General features: G+C 38.2%; 1 protein-coding gene across 1 annotated transcript in view; it reads right to left on the minus strand.

Moving 5' to 3' along the window:
* Positions 1 to 15,534, minus strand: part of TEX11 (testis expressed 11) — a 322,651-nt gene that overhangs the window by 255,979 nt on the left and 51,138 nt on the right. The window contains exon 7 of the mRNA XM_004694432.1: positions 6,781 to 6,861. Within this exon, the coding sequence (XP_004694489.1) occupies positions 6,781 to 6,861 (81 nt within the window). The remainder of the gene's footprint in view (positions 1 to 6,780; positions 6,862 to 15,534) is intronic.

Raw genomic sequence — 15,534 nt, forward strand, 5'->3', positions numbered from 1 at the left:
ATAATAATGGAATGGGGATAGGATCAAAAACGGTGGGGGGAGGGAAGTGCACTGGACTATGGTAATGGCACACGGGTGATTTGGTGATGGAAAGTCTAGAGGGATTGCAACTGATATGGGAAAAGACACAAAATGATGTAAAAATAAACATATTATTTTTTAAAAAGGTTGTTATCAGAGGGGAAGTAGATGGGTAGGTAAACTGGGTAAAAGAGATCAATTGTACAGAGGGGAGAGGAACTAAACTTTTAGTGTTGATCATACTATAGTATATATAAATGTTGAATTTTTTCCATAGTGTAGTGGTTATTAAGTTCTCCTGACAAATGTTAAATCATAATGCTGTATACCTAAAACCTATATGTCTTAAATCTATGCTCCTTTTATAAAATCTATGCTGCTTTTGTTGTTTTAACAATAAATATGCTTCAAATATTCCAAGGAGTGCTAATATCTCATTTTGTAAGTAACATACAATGGCAAAAAAACAATCCAAAGATGGTAGATCAGTAAGTGTATTGTATATGGGTCATACAGAAAGTGACTTATGAAAGCACCAGGACCCCATGTGATCTCAAAAACTTCCAACCCAGAAATGACAGTTTCAACCTAATACCAACAATAAGCCAAGATGTGACCATGTAGATGCTTTTAAAAACTTCAGTTAAATACTCCTGCTAAAACTTTTAGAGTTTTATCACTAACTTTTCAGTTCACTGCAAGGATTTTTATTTTCCATTTACTAGACAATTTCATTTGATGAAAATTACACCATAAATTAGGTTTCTACAATTCATAAAAATTAAACCTATTATTTTTCCAGTCCTAAGTTCCAAGCTATTTTTCTTTGTAAGTTTGCTGTCTTTTACACATTCATAGATCATGTGTTTTTTTACATTTTGTTCAATTGTAATAGGTAGTAATAATTAAATGGTAGTGTCTATCTTAATTCCTTAATGGCATTAACACATTTACCTTCTAATCATTCCCTTATTCAGCTTTGTATAATCCTCAAATATCTCACTAATAATCTCCAATAGGCCATTAATTCTTTTTCCTGGCACTCTAAGATTCAATTTCAAACACTATTTTTTTTTTCTGTCTCTTAACAATATAGAACTCCCAGTCAATTTGAGGATCTAGGATGGATGTCTCAAAGAAAGGAGGTAAATTCATTAATTCCTTTTAAATGAATAATGCTATATTTGTTCTTCTCCAAACTTTATACAATCATTTCCTTTTAAGATTACCTACATTAGAATTTAATGTCTCATATCTAAACCTTAACAATATCAAAACCACATGCCTAAGTAAATTACATTAACCTTAAGATTAAAGCACAGCACTAAGAAGTTAAAGCCACTTCAGCATGAGTTTGATCCCCTCCCTGAGGGTGACATACATGGCATGGCAGACCTCTCCTGACCCACACACTGCTCCCCTCAGCAGTGTGTTTTAATAGATCTGCCTGTTCTGCTCCCCACTCTGTCTCTGGTGAATCCTCTCACCACCACCATGCCTCTGGTGTGTACCCCACTTCTGTAAGCATAGATAAATATTTTTAGAAAAAAAGATTGAAATTATATCAAGCAATTCTCTGGGAAAAACGAGGTATCAAGCAAGAAATCCACCACAAAATAAAGAAGGAAAAACTACTAATACATGGAGACTGCATAACACACTACAGAATGACTAATGTGCTAATGAGGAAATCAAAGGAAAAATTAAAAAATACTTAAGGACAAATGATAGTGAGGATACAACCTTTCAGAACTTAAGGGACACACAAAAAAAGCAGTACTAGGTGGAAAGTATATATCAATACAGGTCCACATAAGAATCAAGAAGGAGCTCAAATACCTTCTCTTTCACCTCAAAAGCTAGTAAAGAAACAGTCAAAATGAAAGGGCAGTTAACGAAAGAAACTATAGTAGCCATGATATGGGGTACTTCCTCAAATACAAATGAGTGGATCAGGAAAATTGGAAAGGTATATAAAATGGACTATTCAACAATCAAAAATGATAAGCCCTTGCCATTTATTGCAACATGGGTGGACCAGGAAAGAATAATGCTAAGTAAATAAGACAGGAGAGAAACAAATACCAGATGATGTCACTGATATGTGGAATTTAGAGAACCCAAACAAAGGATCATATATTATCCAACTAACAGCAAATTCTAAAAACATGACTTGTAAAACTAAAGCTACCAAAAGGAGAGGGTGGAAGTCAGGGCAAGAACTAAGTTAAGAGTGAGCAAAATGAACTATGGTTGTACTGTGGGTGGTTTGGTGGTGGGTGCAATGTGGTAACAACACCTGAAAGGAAAGGTCCTAAAACGCAGACATTATAAACCAATAATATAAAATTTTATATATGCATATATGAGTTTAGCTAGCTTGTATTCTGTTGAGTATTTTCCCATCTATGTTCATCAGGAATACTAAGTTTATAGTTCTGTGTGTGTGTGTTGGGTGTCCTTGTCTGTTTTTGGTATCATGCAAATGCTGACAATCATAGAATGTGTTTGGAAGAATTCTCCTTTCAATTTATTTTTTATTAAAGTAACATTAATTCTAATAATTCACCTATTTATGGTATTTTACTAGCATACAAAATGTTCATAGTAATCTCTTACTATCCTCTGAATTTCTGAGGTATCTGTTATGATTTCTCTTTCATTTCAAGTGGCATTTGTTTGTATTTTCTTCCTTTTTTTCTTTGTGATCATCACCAGAAATTTATCTGTTTTGTTTATTCATTCAAAGATCCAGTTTTTGGTTTCATTAATCTTTTGGACTGTGTTTTTTATTTCTCTTTCATTTATTTCTGCTATATTATTTCCTTCTTCTACTGACTTTTGGTTTTGTGTGTTCATCTTTTTAAATTTCATTAAGGTGATAGATAATTTTAATTATTAGAGAGCTTTCTTCTTACTTGATGTGTGCCTGGAAAGCCATATACTTCCGTCTTAGTATCACTTTTGCTGTTCCTGTAAGTTCTGATAGGTTTTGTCCTTGTTTTCATTTATCTCCCAATTACTTTTTTGGAGAAGTCTGATGTCAGCCTGATCAGTTTCCCTTTTTAGGTTATTTGTTTCTTCCCTCTTTTCATTCTCATTATCTTTTCCTTGTCTTGTATTCTTGGTATTTTTACTATGATGTGTCTTGCTGTATTTCTCCTGTTGTCATGGTAGTTTGATGTTCTTCTTGCTTCTTGAATGTCTACTTTCATCTCCTTCTTCATATAGGGAAGTTCTCTTCTATTATCTCTGTGAGTATTTTCTAGATTCCTTGGCTTTTCTCTCCATCTTCTGGGATACCTATAACTCTGATATTTCCTTTCCTTATGGTGTCAGATAGCTCTTGAAGTATTTCTTCATTCCTTTTCCTTTTTACTTCTTTTTCTTTTTGTTTTAATTATCTTTATTTCTGTCTTTGAGGGTGCTGATTCATTCTTCCATTTCATCTATTCTGCTTTCATTATTTTTCCCAGCATTCTTTATCTCCTCTATTGGCCTTTTCAACTCCTGCATTTCTTCTATTTCCTTTTTTAATGCCTTATTTTCCTTCTTCAATTTGTTGATTGCTTGTCTCATATTGTTTTTTCTTTTTCATTTCGTTCATTCATTTCCTTGTTTGCATCCTTCAATTCCATGATGGCTTGCCTCATGTCATTTTTTTTCCTTCTCATCTTCTTTTTGTTTGCTTATTATGATGATTCTGAATTCTCTATCTGGTAGGCTGAGCAGTTCTTCTGTTTTTTTTGGTGATTTCTGGTGACTGATCTTTTTGTGGTAAGTTTTTCCCCGTGGAAAAATTGTTTGAATATTTGTTTGTCTTCTTTTTCCTGTTGTGTATTTTCTAATACTTTCTATTCGTTGAGATACAGTGTTGCTATTATTGACTGGCATTCTTTCTGGATGTTTTTTCTGGGATGGCAGAGGGACTTTAAGACACTTTAGTTGTGGAGGGTATTCTGAGCCTTGTTTTGTTTCAATATCTGCTATTTTTCCAGCCTCCACTGTGTGGAGGCTGTGTCTATCTCAGCCAATGACAGTCAGGGGTCACTTGTGGTGTTCAGCTTCTTCCGGTAACACTTTGAGTCCTTGTTTCTGGAAGGTGCCTGTTGATCTTTGTAGCCTTCCGAAGTCCTGGGTTCCCTCAATGTTTGTATGTGGCCATGGGGTGTGGGGCGCATTAAAAGTGTTATAGGTCTCCCTGCAGCCGGGCCTGTGGTTGAGCCCGTCACTGGTTTTGTTTACTTCTGAGCACTGTGAGCCTTGCAAGGCAGTGCCTTACTGGCTCACAAATCTTCAGGTCACTGTTGTCCAGTAATACCTTGAGTCCTAGCTTCTGCTGTGGGGGCAGGGAATTCAGGGTTACATGGCAGTAACTCCAAGGCTTTACTGCAGGTTTTGGGGGTAGATGTGGTAAGCAGGTAGACCCATCACAAATCTCCCATCTGAAGCACTTCCTAGGGTCTCTCTATGCTAGGATGTGCCCTTGGAGGGTTGGGGGATTGTTAAAAGTGTTGTAGCTTCCCAGGGTTAGGCCTGTTTTTGATTCAGTCTAACCAGTTGTGTTTTTTTTTTCCCTTTTACCTCCAGGGCTTTGTGACCTTGCTGTCCCTGCCTCAGTGACTAATAAGAACAAGCCTCCAGGCCTATGCTGTGGGGGTGGGGGATGCTGGGAGCTCTGGAAGCAGCTGCCCCAGTCACCAGTTCCTCTTCCCCACCTCCCAGGCTCTATGTGCCCACTCTGAGCAGTCTTTCCCTGCAGCTTGGGTTCCACTCACCGAGGTAAGTTGTCTCTCCTTATCTCCAGGGCAGGGTCAAAGGGCAGCAAGCCTCCCTCTGAGGCACTTCCTAGTGCCTGGGCACCTGGGTACTCTCGGATCAGGGCTGCAGTCTTTCCTCACAGCTTGGGTTCCAATCACTGAGCTGAGCTGTCTCTCCTTATCTCCAGGGCTTTAGCAGGCCAGGCAAAGGGCAGCAAGCCTCCATTTGAGGCACTTCCTAGTGCCTGGGCATCTGGGTGCTCCTGGATCAGAGTTCCCCATCGCCAATTCTCCCTCAGTTATCTTCCTTCTAGTGAGTTCAGGGTGCTCTCATTTGGATTGAAACTCATAGTATGTAAGTCTACAATCCATTTTTAGTCTTATATGCCTGTGTGAGCTTAGACGTAGTGATTTCAGCATCTTCACTCTGCTGCCATCTTGCTGGGTCTCCCTCCCAATTATTATTTTTTTTTTTATTAAAAAGTTTATTTTTACATCATTTTTCACATTTTTTTTTCATCTCAATTGTAATCCCCACGGGTTTCCCATCACCAAATCACCCCTGTGCCACCACCATAGTCCCGTGCATTTCCCTCCCTTCCCCCCCGTTCCTCCCAATTATTTTTAATGTTTTCTTTGATTTACTCACTGATCCAAACATCTTTCATATGTCATGCATACTACACATATTAATGGTTCTTCCCGCATTCCTTTGGATGTTGATTTCCAGTTTAATACCACTGTGACCAGAGATATTTCATATGATTTCAATCTTCATGAATTTTTATGACACTTATTTTGTGACCCAATATGCTGTCAATTCTTAAGAATATTCCATATACACTTAAGAATGTGTATTCAGCTTTTTTGGAGTTCAGTGTCCTATAACTGCCTATTACGTCCATGTGGCTTAATTCATTTTTTAAAGCTATTGTGTCCTTCCCACTGAATGGGAGGAAATATTTGCATACTATACAACTAGTAAGGGACCGATATCAAAGATCTACAAAGAGGTTAGACAACTCAAAACAAACAAAATAAGAATCCAGTCAAAAAGTGTGCAGAAGTGCTAAAAAGTCAATTCTCCAAAGAAGAATGGCCAATAGGCATATAAAAAATGTTCACCATCACTTATAATCAGGGAAATGCAACTCATAACCACTGTGAGATACCACCTCACACCTGTGAGAATGGCCCTTACTTAAAAAACTAGAAACAACAAATACTGGTAAGGATGTCGTTAAAAAGGGGGAGAGGGGAACACTCTCACACTGCTAGTGGGAATTTAAACTGGTCTAGCCACTATGGAAAACTGTGTGGAAGTTCCTCAAATCACTTAAATTGCATCTACCACATGAGCTAGTGATTGCATTTCTAGGAATCTACCCAAAAGACACAAAAACACCAATTCAAAAGAAAACCTGTACTCCTATTGTTCATTTCAGCATTATTTACAATAGCCAAGATATGAAGACAACCTAAATGCCCCAGATAAATGGATCAAGAAGATGTGGTTTATACAGATAATGAAATACTACTTAGCGATCATAAAATATAAGCTCATGCCATTTGTGGCAACATGGATGCTGCTGGAGGGGTTGGTGCTAAACAAAATAAGTTACAAGGAAAAGGCAAATATGAGATGATTTCACTTAAGTGCAGAATATAGAGAAGTCAACAAAGGATCGACTATAGACCTGAGGCATATAGCAGGGAGGAGGTAGGGGGAGAGTCAAAAGAGGGGAAGGAAGAGCACAAGGGATGATAGAGATGGATCATGGAGCTATGGTGGCAGGAGAACTACAGAGACTACAACTGAGGAGAGAAAATACTATCCAAAAACAAACAATGCAAGAAAAAACAATTTTTAAAAAGAACAAAGAAACCAAAACATTTCAATAATTAGCTAAATAAAACTGATAGAAAATAGTAATTATTCTCTCTAGGACTTCATATAGTATATTTTCAAAATCCTGGAGAATGCAGAAATTTCACTTACCAGTTTGGGGAGCCTTGCCAACATCTCTTTACAGCGCAGTATACAAGCAGATGCTCTTTGAAAATCACCTTGAGCAACTGCCTAGTAAGGCAAAAAAAAAAAAAAAAAAAAGCCAAAATTGATTAAAATGAAGTAACAAGCATTTGTCTATAAGTCAGTTTTAAACTATTTTTAACTGGTGTTGTCTTAATTTGTTTTTAAACTTTTTAAAAACATTGTTAAAGCATTGTTAATTGTTCAAGTTAAACACATTGGCCATCTCAAAATACAGAGAAATAAGAAAAGGTAACAGCATTTGGAAACAGAGAATTGATACCAAAAGACTGAAAGTCATTTACTTTTTTTCCAGAAATGCAAAACTGGCATGCAAGCCTATGTTATTATGATATAATACAATCCCTAGGACATGTTTCCCCAGCTGGAATAGCTTTTGTATTTATCTCTACACTGGAGGAGATGGCTTAGTGCAATTCTACCTTGGAGACAGAACAGTTATGTATTACAAGTTAACAATAAACCTTATGTTCTCATGGCTTTTGTAACCTCATCTATAAAAAAAGGGATATTATACAAAATTATCTCTAAGATTCATTTCATCTCTACCATTTTATGACTAAATGAACAAAAACATCAATCACATGTTACTTAGGCACTCTGTAGTAGAGGCTTGTTTCAGAAATTTAAGAATATGTTTGACTAGTCATATTTTTTTTAAATGGACACTTATAAGAAAATAATTTCATAAAATACTTTTTAGGGGAAAAGTCCTACATTTGATATTTTCTCTTCCTTATGTGGTAAATATTCTTGTGCTTTAGATTGAGCATTGAAAGAAGAAAAGAATTTAAGAAGCCGCTTCTCTAGTTTTTTTCCTCTATCTGTTAATATTGAGCTTGACATCTTGATGGATACCCTTCTCTAAGGTTCTAATTCTAGCTTTTGTCAAAGTGGAAGAAAATCAACACAAAAATCTCAGTAAGTCAAATCTCAATTTATCTATAGAAGTTACAAGATAATATTCCCATCTATGCTAAATATTTGATGAATACTTGCTGATTGATTCATTATTCAAGATGGAGAAAATATTATTTTTTAAAAAACCTCATTTAGAGGATGTTCTCTGTTTCTATACCATGTGAAACAATAGAAGCATTTAAATCTCAAAGAATAAAGTGTTTGTCACTAATTTGTTTTATCTTAGAGGAAATCAAAGCTCTAATGAATCAAGCTCCTTTTGAGTAGCATTCATCTCATGTCAGAAATCAACATTCAAACACAAATGACAGAGAATTCAACTAAAATGTCTCTTTAAAAGGCAGTAAGATATAGTGCTGCACCCCAGGGCAGCCTAGGCCACAGTTAGGGGTGTGTCATTAACTGTGACACTGAGATCTCAGGATTTAAGGGAGCCAGCATCCCCATCCATGTGGGCCTGGGCCACCTCTTCATGCAGTCTAAGGCCAGGGGAGGGTTTGAAAGGCTCTGCTTCCATGTGTTCAGGCCTGACCCTAGTCCCAGTCAGGCTGGAGGTACCAGCCAGGTGCCCCTACATTGCTGGGGCCTCAGGCAGGGGGGCCCAGCATACCTTTGTATAGCCTAAATACAAAGCAGGTTTAGGGCCAGATCAGAGGCCTAGAGAAGGTATCCCCCTCTGTTTTGATTCCCACTTCAGATTAGTATAAGACACCTATAATTCATGCACTCCTGCTTTGGACTTTCAGGAGACAAAAGGGACAAATAAAATCCTTGGACATAATCATCATCTAAGGCACACCCAAACAGAGCATGGTCAGATCTACAAGAGAGAGGACCATGAGACAAGCTGAAGTGGTGACCTATCATAGGAGTCCCACCTACAATAACTCCGAGGGCTGGGGAACCAAACACCTGGGCCAGAGATGTATTGAACTTGAATGAGGCTTCTTCCATTTCCAGCTGAGGAAGGAAAACATCAGAGATGTGAACCAGGACAGGGATGGAAACCATGAAAGGAGACTAGAGGGGCTGGTCTGACCACCTACTGGAGTCTTGTCTTTACAGGGAAACTTCTCCACTGACTTGGTGGGGAGCAAGGTTCTCAATGTCAGAAGTATAAGACTCAGAAAAAGCATCATGTGACAGTCACCAGAATGGATAACACAATCAGCATGAATAAGGAGGCATGGAACCAAAAGACTACACTGGCCTAGAAAAACTGGGGCAATATCCTACAGTACAAGAAGTCCAAAATCAAGGTGTCTGGAGAACTGCTGCATACACCGGCCCTCTAAGAGTGTCCTGAACAGCTCTGCCTTGCTGCTTGCCTCCCAGTTGCCCCTGGGGATCTGAACAGCCTGGTCTGCTGTGGTCCAGGAGCCTAGGTCCTTACCCAGGAGAAGGACAAGATTCCAGGAAAAAGAGAAGGTCTATGGGCCACCCATCTATGTCTTGCAGCAAGGGAGGAGTGGGAGTGATCAAAGCAGGGTAAGGAGGCAAGGAGAGCTAGTGTGGTACACGGGTGGAGGGCCACACCTAAGGGGAACAATAGCTATAGAAAGATGACCCGTGATATAAGAAAATAAAAATGAATGAAAAAATACATATATAAAAAAAATAAGATAGAGTGTTGTACAATCCCTATCATTCTCCAGAGGAGCTTTCTGACAATCATATGCCCAAATCCTATGACCTAAGGGTCAATGAACCTTAGATTTTCCCTAAAAGCTCCAAGGTTTGACCTCAATTGCTTCTCAACAGCAATTATTGTGACTATGCAAAGAATTAAAATATATACTGACCACCACCTAGTATGCAACTAAATGCTGATGACAGCAAAACCAATCAGTAAACAGTAAAATATGCTGAATGAACCCACTGCAAATTCATACTAACTTCAACTGGACCCTAACTTCAGTTCAAGAAGCAGGAATGTTATCACTCCTAATATCACAATAGAAAAAATTTAGGGCCTTTTCACAGAGATGTCAAAGCCACTTTTCATATTCTTCAAGTGCTCTGTAATATGACATATCCTTCAAAACTCCTTCAGAATGTAACCCCTTTAAAATTATTCACTTTCTGGGCCCTCCCTGGTGGCGCAGCGGGTTAAAGCACAGCACTAAGAAACTAAAGCCACTTCCGCATGAGTTTGATTCCTGCCTGCCCCAGAGGTGATCCACATGGCAAGGCAGACTTCTCCTGACCTGCCCACTGCTCCACTCAGCAGTGTACTTTGTCGATCTGCCTGTTCTGCTCCCCACTCTGTCTCTGGTGAAGCCTCTCGCCACCCCTAAGCCTCTGGCCTGTACCCCAGTTCTGTATGCACAAATAAATAAATCTTAAAAAAAAAAAAGAATTATATTGGTAGGGTCCTCCCTGGTTGTGCAATGGGTTAAAGCACAGCACTAGGAACTAGCCACAGCCACTTCAGCACGAGTTCAAACGAGTTCAATCCCTGCCCAGGGAGGTGACCCACATGGCATGACAGACCTCTCCTGTCTCATCCAATGCTCCCCTCAGCAATGTATGTCATCAATCTGCCTGTTCTGCTCCCCACTCTGTCTCTCTTGAATCTTTTCATTGCACCTCTGGCCTATACTCCAGTTCTGTATGCATAAATACATAAATCTTTAAAAAAAGGATTACATTAGTGATAGGTTTGTGATATATGCATAGTCTTTGAAGGAAAGCAGTTTGGCTTACTTTGTAATTCTGGGTTCCAACTGATAAGGAGGAGCCCATGGCTCCATCTGGGCCTGGCTGTCTCCATCAGCATATATGGCCATAAACCTAATTCCTCCCGCTTATTGGTTTTTTCTTCGTGGATACTCTTCCACTACCCACCCTCCCTGTTTTACTCTCCGCCTGACCGGGGCCTGGCCAATGGGCACATGCCACGGTATCCCCTTAGTGTATATAAGTTTAGTTCTGAAATAAAGACTTAGACTTCCTGGTGAACAGACTCACGGTGTCCGTCTTCCTTTCAGTCTTTACTGTGTTAAGGTAGCTTCCTTTCCAGTCCCATCTTGTCTTGTTTTTATAAATGAGTGCTGAATCTTATCAAATGCTTCTCTGCAGTTACTGATATCATATGGTTTTTATATTTTCTTTTGTTGATAGGTCATATTATATTGATTGATTTATACATATTAAACCATCCTTGTATCACTGAGATAAATCCTACTTAATCCCGTTATTTGTAATCTACTATCTGTTATTATTTTTATTTCACATCAATATTTACCAGGAACATTGGTCTTTGATTTTCTTTACTTGTCCTATCTTTGTCTGGATTTGGCATTAGGTTAATGTCTGCAAAATAAAATGTATTAAGAGTCATTCCCTGCCCTTAAACTTTGAGAAATAATTTGAGCAGATGGAATTATGTTCCTTATTTTAATTTTTTGGGAAATTTATTATGTATTTTATAAAAATAATTGTTTGTAATTTGTTATGAAAATATTTACTATTATAAAAATTTCAAACATACCACAAGATTGAAATAATTTTACAGTGAAGACCTGTGTACTTATCACCTAGATTCTACCACTAGCATTTTACTGTATTTGCTGCCTTATATCTATACATCTATCTACCTATTACTCTATTCTACTTTATTTGGATGCATTACACTTCTTCAAAAAATTATATGTACTGAGGTAAGGTTAATTTATGACACTGTATATATCTACAAATGTATGTTACCACACAACACCCACCATCAAAGTACCAATAATCTTCCACAACAGTACACTATGCCCTCCTCTCTTCCCCCACTACCCATTCTGGTAGCACCAGTTCTACAGTGAGACTTTAAGTGTTTGCTTTGGTTTGGTTTGTCTGTTCCTTTGTTTTCTATATTCCACATATATATGAATCATCTAGTACTTGCGATTTTCTCAAATAACCCCCTCCAATTCCAACCATATTGTTGCAAATGTCAAGATTTTATCTTCTTGTGGCTAAGTACCAATCGATTGCACATATATACCATATCTTCTTAATTCATGCATACTTCTCTGGGCACCTGGGTTGTTTCTATACCTTAATTATTGTAAATAGCACTATAATGAATATAGGGATCCATATATCTTTTCAAATTATTATTTCCATATGTTATGGTAAATATTCAGAAGTTGGAGTTCTATAACTATTAAAAATTATTGATGACAGCTTTCCATAGTGGTTGTACCAGTTTGTATTCCCACCAGAAGTATAGGAGAGTTCCTTTTTCTCCACAATCTCATCAACATTTATTGTAGTAGTTTTTTTAATATGTGTATTTTTCACTGGTGTGAGGTGGTATCTCATTGTAGTTTTGACTTCCATTTCCCTCATTACAAGTGATTCTGAACATTTTTTCATATGCCTGTTGACCTTCTGTATTTCCTCTTTGGAGAAGTGTCTTTGTAACTTCTGCCCATTTTTTGATGGGGTAGTTTACTTTATATTTGTTGAGTTTTATCATCTCTTTGTATACTTTGTGATCAGTCATTTATCATTAGTATTATGTGCAAAAATTTCCCCCCAGTCAGTGGTGGTGGGAATGTAAACTAGTACAACCACTATGGAAAGCTGTGTGGAGGTTTCTCAAACTGCTAAAAATGGAGCTTCCATATGATTCAGCAATTCCACTCCTAGGGATCTACCCAAAGGACACAAAAGCATTAATTCAAAAGGATACCTGCACCTCTGTGTTTATTGCTTCTCTACAATAAGGAAGATGTGGAATCAAGCTAAATGCCCAAATACAGATGCCTGGATCCAGAAGATGTGGTACATATACACAATGAAATATTACTCAGAAATCAAAAAAGATAACCTTGTGCCATTTGTGGCAAAGTAGATGGACCGGAAAAGATCATACTTACTGAAATAAGAGTGAAAGAAAAATGAAAATACCAAATGGTTTCACTCATAGCAGGAGTGTAAGGAATCAAGATAAATATATGTATGTATACACACATATACAGGTGTGTATACATATATGTGCATATGTACACACACATACAAAACACATGTATATATATAACAAATATATATAGTAATTATAAAATTGTAATAAAGTAAAAATGGACATCAACTAATAACTATAAACCAGAGACATTCTATGGGGGAGAAAAGGATAACAGGATCAACACTAGGTGGGAAGACCACGTGGAACTATGGTGATGGCACATGGTGGAGTGATAGTGGGATGTCCGTGGGGATTACAACTGAGATGAAAAAATGTACAAAATGAAGAATAATAAATATATATGTAATTTTAAATTAATTAATTAAAATTATTAATGACACAAAAATATTTAGGTAGATTGTAATAACATTTGCAATATTATAAAACTAAAAAAATGAAACATTCATTGAAAAATAATTAATGTTAATGTAAATAGCATATTTTTATGTAAACTGTATTTTCCAATAAAAGAAAAATCCATGGTACTGGAATAACAACAGACATACAGACCAATCAGTTTGAATAGAAAACACAGATATAAATCCACAGGTGTATGGACAGCTAATTTTTGACAAAGGAGCAAAGAATATGCAATGGAAAAAGAAAGTTTGTTCAGCAAATGGTGCTGGGAAAACTGGACTGCATCGTGCAAAAAAAAAAAAGAAAATGACGCTAGACTACTACCTCGCACTATGCACCAAAACCAACTCAAAATGGATTAAACAATTAGATGTAAGACCCAAAACCATAAAGTATCTAAAAGAAAAAGTAGGCAAAACTCTGCATGACATACACCTCAATAATATCTTTAAAGATACATCAACCAAAGCAAGGATAGTAAATGAAAAGATAAACAACTGGGACTACATCAAATTAAGAAGCTTCTGTACAGCAAAAGAGACACTACACAAAACAAACAGATAACTCCCTGACTTGGAGAAAATTTTTGCACACAATATTAATTACAAAGGATTGATCACAAAGGTACACAAAGAGCTAATGAAACTCAACAAAAATAAGGTAAATAAACCCATCAAAAAAATGGGCAGAAGAGCTAAAAAGACACTTCTCCAAAGAGGAAATGCAGATGGCCAGCAGGCATATGAAAAAATGTTCAACATTACTTGCAATAAAGGAAATGCAAATTAAAACCACAATGAGATACCATCTCACACCAGTGAGAATGGCACATATTAAAACAACTAGCAACAGAGAAAGCACTGCAGAGGGAGACCGACTGTGGCAGCAGCTGCAGCTGCTGTGCACAGCTGCAGCAGCTTTTTGCCCCAGCCCTGCTACAGCCCTGGAGATAAACTGAGACAACTAAGCTAAGAAGAGGAATCCAAAGTGTGGGAAAAGGCTGCAGCTTGGAACCAGGAGTGCCCAGACACGAGGATACGCCACAGAGGTGTTGCTGTCCTTTGCCCCAGCAGCCCTGACAAAGCCCTGGATATAAACTGAGACAACACAGCTAGGTGAGCGAATCCCAAGCTACTGAGTGGGGTGGGAAAAAAAAAGCTGCTCTACTTAGAGCCTGGGAGATGGAGAAGAGGAACTGGCAACTGGGGCCAATCTAGGCCTACTCACATATCCTGCCCCCACAACAGAGACCTGAGACTAGGCAACATTAGGGTTTGGTCAGGTCTTGTCGCCACTCTTAAGGTGTGGCCAACAAGACTCACAAAGTCCCTGAGTTAAAGGGGGGGGGGGAACGGTTAGACAGGACCCAACCAAAGCACCAACACTAGGAAAATGCAAGAATTTTAACAATCTTCCATGGGCACATTAAACATAGAGAGGCCGTAGGAAGTGCTTCAAATGGGGAGACATTCTAACCGCATCTACCCACAAAAACTGCAGTAAAATTCTGGAGTTAAAGAGATACAGCAGGGCTCTGTGAGAGGACCTGAGGCCGTGGGAAGGCACTGCTCAGAAAGGGACCCTTTGGACTAGACACAAATAGCCCTGAAAGCTCAGAGGAAGGACTGGCAGCCTGCTCAGTTGGGAGTACTGCAGCCCTCTGGCACTCCCCTGCACTCCTGTGGGGTGGGGGAGATCCCAACCCCACAACAGAGGTCCCAAGAAGACTTGGGAGCTCACAATACTTAAGAGTGTAAACAAAGCCAGCCACCAACTCAACCAAAGGCCCAGCTCCAGGGAGACCTACAACACTTCTAATTCATCATAACCACCACGGGCACACCAAGCATAGAGGGAACCTGGGACATCCGAGACTACAAAGATCAACAGAGACCTTCCAGAAACATGGACACAACATGTTACTAAAAGAGGCTGAACAACACAAGAGTCCCCTGACTGTTACCAGCTGAGACAACAGACACAATTATACACAGTGGGGGCTGGGAAAAACAACACAACTCAGAATACCCTCCACAAATGAAGTGTCTGGAAGTCCCTCAGATATTCCAGAAAGAACATCCAAAAAAAAAAAAAATGCCGGCAATAAAAGCAACACTGTATCTCAGCGAATAGAAAATATTAGAAAATACAAAACAGGGAAATGAAGACAAACAAATATTCAAGCAAGTCCACAGGGGGAAAATTCAACACAAAAAGATCAGTCAACAGAAATCACCAAAGAAACAGAAGAACTGTTCAACCTATCAGATAAAGAATTCAGAATCATCATGATAAACAAAATGAAATGAGGCAAACCATCCAGGAGTTGAAAGAAACGAATGAAAGATGAAAATGAAATGAAAAATATAAGACAAAAAATCAGCGAACGGAAAAAAAGAAACTGAGACATTAAAAAATGGAATAGAAGAAACACAGGTGATGAAAAGATAAAGAATGAA

The sequence above is a fragment of the Condylura cristata genome, unplaced genomic scaffold (genome assembly GCF_000260355.1).
Source record: "Condylura cristata isolate star-nosed mole 26May11 unplaced genomic scaffold, ConCri1.0 scaffold00043, whole genome shotgun sequence".
Taxonomy (NCBI): Eukaryota; Metazoa; Chordata; class Mammalia; order Eulipotyphla; family Talpidae; genus Condylura; species Condylura cristata.